Below are 11,532 nucleotides of genomic sequence, written 5' to 3'. Positions count from 1 at the left end.
CCTCTGCCGCCGTCGTAATACAACTATCCATGCCAGACACTATCCTCTATAGCAGTCAAAGACAGCACAATACTAATACGTTTTATGTTATGCCGGGAACCTTTTCGTTACACTCTGAAACACTAATTTTATTTAACGTACTTTTACTTTGTTTGATTTTGTTCATATTTTTGAACTGTTGTTTTTCGAGTTTTTGTTTTAAAGTTCTACAAACTTGATTATCATATAAGGTACAGGCGGGTAATAAGGCCTAGTTTGTGGAGATTTTGAAAAAGTTTCGCAAAAAATATTCATGCAATCCTAATTGCAATTTTAATTGCAACCAAAAAAAAATTCGAAAAAATTTAAAGTTTCGTGTCTTGTATTGAAAAAAAAATTTTTGTGTTATTTTTTCAACTTATTCAACGAAAAAATTGAAAGATTTTTCACTTTCTGTTGTATTATACGAAATTGATAGTTATTTCGAACTCTTTACTCCTTCAGTATTTTCCAAATATCTTTATTTAACTACATACCTGCACCTTTGAGTAAGTCCGTAAGATTTTCTCGAGTTACAAAACAAGATAACGTTCTTTCTATTACGCTTAAATTTTCGAGCGTACCCTAAAAATGGTAAATACTAATGAGTAGTAACTTATTAAAGGATTAAAATAATTCTCTGAATTTTTCGGTGATTTTTGTCAAATTTTATTTGAGTCAAAAGTAGTTGGAGCCGAAATCTGAAAAAAAATATTGTAAAGCTTGAAAATTCTTATTTTAAGAATTTTACTGCTGGTACTTTACCTTACATGTTCTTAAATGTTTTGACAGTCTTAACTGAAAAAATTCAAGTGGTTAAAAAAAAATTATTAATCATAAATTCAAAACAGCTTTTAAGTTTTTTCCTTGAAAAGTTTTCAGCACTAAAAATTAATGTAATTTCACAAGTTCTTAAATTTCAGTATCGTCTCTATAAATCTTGAGTTACTGGTCATATAGATCTATCCATAATCTTATCATCAGCTCTTCCTCCTCTCTGACAAAGTATAATATAATATAATATGTATCAAAACTCGGTCCTGAGTATATACTTATAGGTATCATGGTTATATTCACTGACGAGGTTACACTAACATAAGTAACCCATACGTATAGCCTTGGTGAAGGAAAGATAGTAGGATAAGACGACTTGGAGGGCAGGTGTCGCGGTAAACTCAGTTAATTAGACAAGAACCAACCATCAGGTCTTTCCAACCCTTGAGACTTGTTAATAACGCGTAATTACCATTATACATGGTGATACACTCTTACAAGAAAGCTATCGTCTCTTCTTGCTAACAAAATCTCATTATATAATACATAATACGCATAAATACATTAAAATTATGGTGACGGAAATATATTAACATCCTAGACATTATGAAAAGTAAATCTTTATCAAGTTTACTTGCTTCAGAGGTTGAAGTTATTAGATACACTTCAGCTTTATTGATCAAACTTTAAGGTTAATGACTTTAAGGTTTATATTTATACTTTACTAACCGATTTTTTATAAATAGATTTGAGAGATCTATAGTACCCATTTTGTTGGAGATTTTTTTTTTTTTTTTTTTTTTTGAGAAGCGTAAAGGTAAATAAAATGCAAGGGTAAACGAAGATAATAGAAAGAACGTTATCTTCTTTTGTAACTCGAGAAAATCTTACGGACTTACTCAAAGGTGCAGGTATGTAGTTAAATAAAGATATTTGGAAAATAGTGAAAGAGTAAAGAGTTCGAAATAACTATCAATTTCGTATAATATAACAGAAAGTAAAAAATCTTTCAATTTTTCCATTGAATAAGTTGAAAAAATAACACAAAAATTTTTTTTCAATACAGGACACGAAGCTTTTAATTTTTTCTAATTTTTTTTGGTTGCAATTAAAATTGCAATTAGAATTGCATGAATATTTTTTGCGAAACAGTTACAAATTTTCCGAACCATCAGAAATAATCTTTTTTACATCAAAATTAAATCCATAAAAAATTTTTTTTTCTCTGTATTACTGAAAGATTTCGTTGAAAGATAATTATTGCTCAAGATGTCATCCGTCGACCTCACAATCATAAGTTCAAAAAATATCAATAATAATAAAAAAGAATTCTTTAAACATAGCCGCTATCGCGGCACCAATCGATTGCAGCTTACAAAAAAAATCTCAAATTTCATTAAAGGACCCAGACTTAATGACTAAGGTATCAATTAAGCCTCGAGGGAAAATTATACATGCTTACAAAATACAAACAAACCAAAAAATAAATTTCAATTTTTAGTAATTATTTACAAGTGGGGTCAATCCCATTTTGGGCCATAACTAGGTGAAAAATTATTATTGTCAAAATGTTTTTTGATTCTGCTTGTTTTTACGGCGGATTTATGATAAAAAATCTCGTGAAATAAAAAACTAAGATTTCGTCAGCTTTTTTGCCTTCAAAAATTGGAAAAAATTTTGGGTCTAATGTTTTTTTAAAAAAAAAAAAAAAAAAAAAAAAAATGAAAATGATTGGCCCCACTTGTAAATATTTACCCAATTTTTACTTGAAATTGATGATATGGTTATGAAATTTTATTTTTACTCCTTTCGAAGATTCTAAATTTTTTTTATCTTTTTTCAGCCTATGAAAAAAATTTTTTTAATTTTTTTTACCCCAACCAAAAAAAAATTTTTTTTCACTCCGCAGTAGAAAGTTATTATTCTGTGTAATTAAATCTACCAAGAGTAAGTTTGAAAAAAACAAAAATCTAAAAGAATTTAGCCCTGCATTATTTCTTTTGATCGTGCCGAAGAATTTATTTATCATTAATTCGATCATCAAAACAAATTCCAATAAAATTTTTTGATTAAATTTGACATGGGTATTATCTTGGAATGATGTCTTTTGAATAATTACAAAAATATCTTCGGGCATATTAATTTGTCATCTTTATTTTTTAGCCCAGAAAATTTTTTTTGATAACAAAACTTGAAAACAAAATATTTTCAAACATCTGAGAGAAAAATAAAAAATACGATAACGTATAACGAAATTTTAAAATCGTGTTGGCTGACAGCCAACTCATCATACTAGCATTTTTCGAATTTTCAGACAATACGTTAATGATATGAACCTTAATGACCTAAGATATCACAATATACGTGTTCCATGATCACGGTATATAAAGAAAGTGACAACAATAACCTTCAACAAAGAGCCACTAGTCATTACAGTGTCAGTTTATGGTCAGTTATTGTCAGAGACTGGAGCAAGATGCTCGGGCTTAAATTTATTTTTATTTGGCTGTTAGTCAATAAATTATCATTAGTTTATTCCGTAGAGGTACTGTTTTAAATTTAATTTAAAAAAAAAAATAGTTTTTTATTATGAAAATTAAGTTAGCTGACGTTTCAAAATTTTTAGAAATTTTTTATTGAAAAAATTTCAATTAAAAAATTTTAAAAAATAATTTCACGTGTAAAAAACTTAAAAAAATATAAGTGCAATTTTTTAGAAACATCTTTTTAATTTTAATTTAATTAATAAAAAAAAATTAAAAATTTTTAGACGTCTGCTAACTTCAATGTCATTTTTTATTTTATTCATTTAAATTTTTAGTCAAGATTCGAGAGCTCAGAATGCGATGGAAAAAAAATCAAAGGTAAAATTTTTTTATACACTAAAAAAAAATTTCCGAAGAAATTCTTTTTTAAATTGAGTTCAAAATTTAAAAAAAAAAAAAACGGAAATTTTTTAAAAACTATTCTTTGTAATTTTAACAATTTTCTTGACTCAAGATAATATTTATAATGATAATAATTATCAAAGACAAAATTAAATTCTCTTCCTTCAACAAATATATTTATTACAATTAACTAACACAGCCATGTAAATTTTTCAAGGGCTATTTGTAATTAGATTTAACAAAATATTCGGCTTTTTGCAGGTGCAGATTGTAAAAGAGGTGAAATTAGATTGTCATCGCGGCATAAGCGATCTGCAAATGATACTGGGCTTTCAGCGATCGTCAAAGCTTATGGAAAAGAAATCAATTTGTCGTTAACAGAAAGAGAAGGTGCATTTTTCAGCTCAGCTACGCCGGTCTATAGGCTATTCAGAGCTGCTGGTGTAACATACAGGGTAGATGGACCTACCGTAAGTAATGAACTGAACAATGTACAGTTTTTGTGTAATGATTATTACTAAGGCTAAAAATTGTATTTTTTCAATGAATTTTTATTTTCTTACATTTTAAAATAGGTTGGGAAAAAAATTTTATTTTCTTTTCATTTAGGTAGATTTTTCAGTTACCTTTTGCAAAATTTGGGAAAAAAATTTATTTTTGACTATGAGAAAAATCATATTTAAAAAAAATCTTTTCGTAGTTTTTTTGAGATTAAAAAAAAATTTTTTTTTTGAGATTTTTTAAAAGCTCGTTCGAATATGACTCTATAGAAAATAAATAGAGAGAATTTTAGTTAAAAAAAATCACTTGATATTTTTAAGGCAAGAATAGAGCACTACCTCATCCGCTTCGCTTATGAGGTGCAATAATCTAATAAATTTTTGTTCAGGACATGAGTTTATACGCTAAAGTAAAAATATTCGAAGATATCAATCACTCTGCATCAGTAACTGTCGACGTTCATCCTGATGGAAGCGAATATATCAAGGTAAGATAGTCACTGTTTCAACAATTAAAAATACCAAAATTGTACACACTGATATCATAAAAAAATCTACATTTTCAGGAAGGATACATTGGTTCAGCAAACTTATACTTTATGTGGGACCCGAAGAACCAGATCTATAATTTCCACCTATTCCAGGATAAAACTAATGATCAGTATTATGTAGTGAATCACAAATCCCCAGAAGCGCGTATCTACAACTCGCCCACGCATCTTTTGTACCGTATGACACTGGAATCACAGCTTTTATTGAAAATAACAAATTAGTAAATAATCATTGACGCACTTTCTTTTGACAGAGTATAATGGTTATTACCAGTTAGTGCCGCAAGAGTCTACAATTCCGGAAATTATTTATCCGGAAATACTAGTCACCGTCGATTATAAAATGTTGAGTGATATTAATGAAGATTATATATTGATGTACGTGATACACCGATGGAATCTAGTTGATATGGTGTACCGCGGGTTGCGCAGCCCTACCATCAGATTTAGTATCGCGGGAATCATTTTACCAATGGTATTTATTTGTATTTTTTATAAATATGTTTTTGAGATGAAAAAATTAATTTAACTGCTATACTAAAACAGTTAATTTAAGCTGTATCATTGATCTTTATTTTACACGGAAAAAAAATATCGCTCTCAGAGCAATATTGTAATGCTATAGTAGCTATCCCCACTCATCCAACTGTTATAGAGTTACTAGAGCCATATAGTAGATCGCTCTAGCAGGAATACAGTAATTGGCTAAAATAGCTAAGCCGGTACGCTGGGAGAGCCATACGGGATTGCTGTCAGGGATAAATGACTCGTTCAAGTCTCAGATTCTGCGCGCAGTCATGATTGTTGACATATTTTGTAACCTCCAAAATTAATATAATTATTTACTAGCAATCTGTAATTCATATGCGAGTGTCGAGAGTTATGGATTATGATTAAAAAAAAAACTTTGGTTTATTAATTTTTTGTTCTTTCCAATAGAGATATTAATAGTTTGGGTAGTTTTTAAATAAAATTGAAAATAATTAGTGCAATGACAGGATCAAATCCGAATAATTTAATAAAAAATGTGGTGGAGCAAATTTATAGATCCAACAAATTATTTAAAACTCCTCGAAAAAATTTCTTAAAAAATTGACCATCAAGAAATATATAAAACTTTGAAAATTCTTAAATTCTTGTGACAATTTTTTTTTTAAATGGTCTATGAAAAATAAATAAGTATTATCTAAAACTTGTTAATTTAATATGTAATCTATTTTATAATTTTTAATTACTTATTCTCTTTTATTTATCCGTATAATTTTTCAATAATAATTAATAAAAGATTGAATCGATAGAATAATAAAATTTTTTGTTATTAAATATAAAATATTAAATATTTAAATCGTTTTGTCTGGTAGAGAGGGCGCTGTAAGAAAAATGTTGGTTAGCGATTCTAGCCAACTAACAGATCACTCCAGTAGCTCTAGAGTAGTGCTCTTGTAGGAATATACATTGCTACAGTAAGAATCTACGAGTAGGTATCTAATAGATGGCTTTCAATAACAAAATTTTTTTTTTCCGGGTTGCGTATACTTTGAAATAAAGCCATTCTTAATTGTAGTGATGATTTAATACATTTTAGGAATTATTAATTATTTTTTGTTTTTAAATTAATTATAGACTTCAGATTCACTGCAATATTTTTCTGATGGTGCATATTACATAAACAACAAAAAGAATATCGACATGAACACTTCACTAAATTCTTTCAAGACATGGTTGTTTCTCCACAATCATATTATTCCTATCAACAGCTACGATCTGGCCATAACAATGTTATCGTAAGAATCTCTACCATAATTGCTTACTCCCATTGATATTCCTTTTTTTTTAAAACAAAGTTAGTAATTGATAACCGTAATCAGCTTCAGTATTTTCAAAAGACCCTCAAGCTAAAGCCAGAGTATATAAAATGTTTCTGTTATCAGGAAAACACCAGAACCTAACTATTATCGAAGATGGTCGAAGTTTAATTCTCAACGCGGTGCGGCATATCCGGGCACTGCCTGTGAAACCGATTTTTATCGCCAAGAAGTCGTCAAAGTCGGTATTGTAATAGATGCTGGAGTCTACGTAGATATAATTGCAGCAGCTCATGAAGTTGCCCATTTGTAAATATTTTTCACCTTTTTTTATGTTATGACATTAGGCATAAAATTACAAGCCTGGTTATAAAATTTAAAAATTTTGTTGTTTTGATAAGATTATTGGTGTCAAAAAAAAAAAAAAATTTGGTTTAAAAAAAATTTTAGACTCGGAGCTAATCATGATGATGGAATATGCAATGGTCCAGCACATTATATTATGGAAGGAGTAGTGAAGCATTCAATGACCCACGTAGAATGGTCACAGTGTACAGTTGAATCATTTCAAAATTTTTTGAGGTAAATTTTTTTTCTACCTACACGGAAAGAACGAGATTCCACTGGATGATATTCCAGATTATACTCAATGACATCTGTAGTAAAAAAATATTTCAGATAGTTGTTAGTATGATCTAGATTATACTGAGTATAATCCAGATTATAGAGAGTATAATCCAGATTATATATTATTTTTCTGTTCTTTGTAACTAAACTTTTTTTTTTTTTGTTACAGAAAAAATCCAACATGTCTGTACAATAAACCTGAATATTTACACTAGATGTATAATTCTTAAGCACTCAATAATAAGTGATAAATAATGAATCTCCGAGAAGCAACGGTTAAGCTGGTTGAGAAAAAAATTTGAATCTTTGTATATGTATGTTCTTGTATACGATTGCTATCAAGCATATTTAAGTATTTATTTGTTGTACCGTTATATTATATTTTTATAAATAAAAAATACCAGATAACATAAACATACGACGTGAAAATTGTAATTTTTTTTTCTATAGTTATTGAAAATGATTGCAAAGATTATTTATTGTTTCAAAAAAAATCTAAAGTGATTGTTAAACCAATAACGTCCGGATTTTTCAAAATCTTCGATTTTCTTAGCGGGTATAGTAGGAAAGACAGCAGTAGCATGAACTATAAATTGGGAAAGAACTACCTTAATTCAATATTTTTCGAGCATTTTGAGCTTGTACTTTACAAAATGTTCCAAGGGTAGCCTCCAGAGCGCAATTCAGATGTCTATATAATTATTTAGTGAAAATACTTAAAATGGTTAGCGAGATAGAAAAAAAAATCGCTCGAACAGGGACTTGAACCCTGGACCCTCAGATTAAAAGTCTGATGCTCTACCGACTGAGCTATCCGAGCCTGGTAATGTACAAGTAGTGGGCTTAATATGAGCATAACCTCCTAAACAAGAGAAGTATTTCATAAAAGATAAAAAATAGTTGATTATTTGAATAAAAAAACGGATACTAAAAATGTTTTAAAATTTTTTTTATGTTAGTTTGAAAAATGCCTAAAATTTAGACTTCTAGAGCAAAATACCCCCTTAATTGATTATGAAATATCGTGTGGAGCATTAAATTGTTTTTTAATCACTGTAAAATACTTTTTTTCAAAATTACTTTACACTAATATTTTTTCAACAAATCGGCTGATTTTTACGTCAAGTTTTCTGATAACACCAATACTTTTAAAAAACTAAAAGAAAAAAAACAGTGTGATAGAATCAAACAAAATTGAAAATCGTATTATCTGTTTGTCGTTAAACTCCTGCGATTGTATCTTTCATATTTTTAGAAAAATCATTAGCCGTACGAACCTTAATCACTCAACACATTACGAAATATAGTAGGTAATGCTCCGAGCGCACCTTGGGTCCCTTGATTGTCATTTCGGAAGTACGTGACAATGTCCTTCGATGAGTTGTCAAAAACACTTCCAAGAGTGCACAAAGATCCGCACCATAACACAGTGTTAGTTTACGGTCAGTTGTTGTTACAGATGGGTGCAAGATGTTCGGGCTTAAAGTTATCCTTATTTGGCTGCTAGTCAATAAATTGTCATTTGTTTATCCTGCGCAGGTGAATTAAAATTTATTTTGTTTCGTGATTTAATTTTTTTGAAATTCTACTTCAATTAGTTGATTAAAATTTTCAGATAACGCTCAACAGCTCAGAGTGCGACGGGGAGAGAATAAAAGGTAAGATATTGGTGTTTATGATTTTTCAATGTTTACTAATATACTGTGAGATAGTTCAAAATTAAACTGTAAAATAATTTACCTAAAAATATCGATATTTGTAGGTGCAGATTGTGAAAAAGGTGAAGTTAGATTATCATGGCGGCATAAGCGATCAAAGACTGAAGGATTTTCAGTTAGGTTCATAGCTTTTGAAAAAGAGATCAATTTGTTTCTGACAGAAAGAGAAGGTGCATTATTCAGTTCAGCTACGCCGGTTTATAGGCTTTCCAGAGCTGCTAATGTGACGTACAGGGTAGATGGCAATAATGTAAGTATAGTATGTTACACACCTAGGAAAATAAAGTAAGAAATGTCCCAGATCACATGTAATTATTGGCCAACAATTACATGTGATCCGAGGCTTTTTTATTTATTTCTCGAGGAGGGTATACTATTTTTTTCCTCGCAGAGCAAAAAAGATTTATAGTCTTTAATTAAGTTTTGTGTGATGATGATGATGGAGCAAAATTTTTTAAGTGTAAAATTTTCGCATTACCGCGTGAAAATTTATTTTGAAGGGTTATATATTTGTTTTCTGACTTTCTGATGCTTCAAGATTTGTGTTAGTTGATTGTGAGAAAAAAAATTGTTTTTCACTAACTTTTAGTTGAAGAGCCAAAAGGGTTCAAATTTAGCGTTACGCTCATTTTAAATTAGTCACGCGTTACGGTTATAATTAACGTTACATGCACTGGTCTCCGAAGAGATAATCGAATGCTACTCCATCGGTCAAAATTATTAGATTTGTTGACATATCTTTTAAAAATAAAAAGGATAAATATATGGACAATTATGAAGCTTGCTTCTTCCAAAATTCTTCAAGAATTTGTGAATAATAATTTTTTTTTTAATTACTTCTCCTTAATATGCTTATGTTTAGGATATGGATGAATTTGCAAACACAAAAACATACGAAGAAGTCTCTCACTCTGCATCGGTGACTATAGAAATTCTTCCTGGTGGGGATGAAAAAGTCAAGGTAAGATAATTACTCTTTAAATGATTTTAAATATCAAAATATAAAAAATTTATATTATATTATCAGGGAGGATTCATTGGTTCAGAAAATATACTGTTTATTTGGAATTCACAGAACAAGGTGTTTGAATTTTACAAATTCAACGACGAAACTACTACCGAGAAGTATTTTCTGAATGAAAAATATCTAACGCCTGTAGCCGATAACTCGTCTGAGAATCTTCCTTATCGTAAGTATATTATACGGTAATTACAATCATTAAATAACCACTAATTAATTTTTTATCAACGGCATATAATTATTATCGGAACTTGCAACAAGACTCCGAGATTCCAAAAGTTATCTATCCAAAAGTACTAGTCGTCGTCGATTATCAATTGTTGATCAATGTTGGAGAAGATAAAATATTGATGTACGTGCTGCACCGCTGGAATCTAATTGACATGGTGTACCGAGGCTTCCGCAAGCCTCAATTCAAATTTAACATCGCAGGAATCGTTATACCGACGGTAATATTTTTTTTAAACTAAGCCATTTTTGATTCCAATGATGTGTCAATACTTTCTAAGAGTTAACAATTTTTTCTGTTCGTAAATATCTAATAGGGTCCGGATTCATTGAAATACGTGTCTGATAGTTCGTATTACGTCAACAACATGAAGAATGTGGACATAAACACTTCACTGAATTCCTTCAAGAGATGGTTGTTTCACCAAAATCACATTATTCCCATCAGCAGCTACGATCTGGCCATAACAATGTTATCGTAAGAATCTCTATCAAATTTGCTTACTCCTATTTATACTTCTTTTGCATAATTAGAATTAGTTATCAATACCCATCATCAGCTTTAGAATTTGCAAAAAATCCTGAAGCTAGTACCATAATATAACATGTTTCTGTCATCAGGAAACAAACAGTACCTCCATTTTATTCAAAACGGGGAACGATTAGTGTCAATGGTAAAGCGTTCAAAGGTACTGCCTGTGCAACTGATTACTATCGCCAAGAAGTACTCAAAGTTGGTGTTGTGTCAGATGCTGGAATTTACATCAACATCATCACAGCAGCGCATGAAATTGGTCACTTGTAAGTATTTTTTACTTCATTCAAATCATAAATGTCTAGGCATCACTATATTACAGAATTACGAGTCAGGTTTCAAAATTTTAAATCTATTCTTATTTCATCTTCTTCATCATAAATAATAACAATAGTAATCATCCCAAAAATTCGTTTAGATTTGGAGCTGATCATGATGATGACATTTGTACTGGTCCAGCAAATTATATCATGGCAGCAGCGTCACAGAATACGAATCTTCACCTGGAATGGTCACAGTGCTCAGCACGAGCATTTGAAAATTTTCTGAGGTAAATTGTTTTGCACGCCTCATAGCACGAAGCGTGCGCTTTTGGATTTTCCAAAATTTTTTCTACTTTTGATAATTATCTTTTTTCATTTTTTTGCGTTTCAGAAATAATCCAACATGTATGTCTCACCAACCGAACATCTAAATATTTACAGGAAATGTATAATATGTGAGTCGTCAAAAAAAAAAAAAAAAAAAAAAAAAAAAGGTAAAAATTTGTTAATGCATACTCATCAATTGTGATCAAAGATATATATTAATTTGTTGATTGTAACTATTATATTTTATTTTATTGTTAATAAAGTTTAAATTAAACTA

General features: G+C 29.7%; 2 protein-coding genes and 1 non-coding gene across 3 annotated transcripts; 2 read left to right on the top strand and 1 right to left on the bottom strand.

Annotated features, from left to right (window-relative positions):
* The first annotated feature begins 1,935 nt into the window (after nt 1-1,935).
* Nucleotides 1,936-7,707, top strand: LOC141532195 (A disintegrin and metalloproteinase with thrombospondin motifs like). The gene is made up of 11 exons (XM_074250420.1): nt 1,936-2,215; nt 3,107-3,337; nt 3,614-3,656; nt 3,942-4,150; nt 4,570-4,668; nt 4,747-4,909; nt 4,986-5,206; nt 6,355-6,515; nt 6,663-6,845; nt 6,987-7,118; nt 7,333-7,707. The coding sequence occupies exons 2-11, from the start codon at nt 3,164-3,166 to the stop codon at nt 7,376-7,378; spliced, it is 1,431 nt and encodes a 476-aa protein (XP_074106521.1). The 5' UTR covers nt 1,936-2,215; nt 3,107-3,163; the 3' UTR covers nt 7,379-7,707.
* Nucleotides 7,708-7,910: 203 nt separating this feature from the next.
* On the bottom strand, nt 7,911-7,983 carry Trnak-uuu (transfer RNA lysine (anticodon UUU)). Its single transcript has one exon. It is a non-coding gene; the product is annotated as a tRNA-Lys (tRNA).
* A 650-nt stretch (nt 7,984-8,633) lies between these two features.
* Nucleotides 8,634-11,429, top strand: LOC141532213 (A disintegrin and metalloproteinase with thrombospondin motifs like). The gene is made up of 10 exons (XM_074250453.1): nt 8,634-8,702; nt 8,779-8,821; nt 8,926-9,131; nt 9,744-9,842; nt 9,909-10,071; nt 10,164-10,351; nt 10,448-10,608; nt 10,752-10,931; nt 11,084-11,215; nt 11,320-11,429. The coding sequence occupies exons 1-10, from the start codon at nt 8,634-8,636 to the stop codon at nt 11,357-11,359; spliced, it is 1,281 nt and encodes a 426-aa protein (XP_074106554.1). The 3' UTR covers nt 11,360-11,429.
* The last annotated feature ends 103 nt before the right edge of the window (nt 11,430-11,532 follow it).

The sequence above is a fragment of the Cotesia typhae genome, unplaced genomic scaffold (genome assembly GCF_013202065.1).
Source record: "Cotesia typhae breed Kobodo isofemale line unplaced genomic scaffold, CoteBio_Ctyphae contig_59, whole genome shotgun sequence".
NCBI lineage: Eukaryota > Metazoa > Arthropoda > Insecta > Hymenoptera > Braconidae > Cotesia > Cotesia typhae.
Note: the sequence above shows the minus strand (reverse complement) of the source record. Positions and strands in the feature narration are given on the sequence as shown.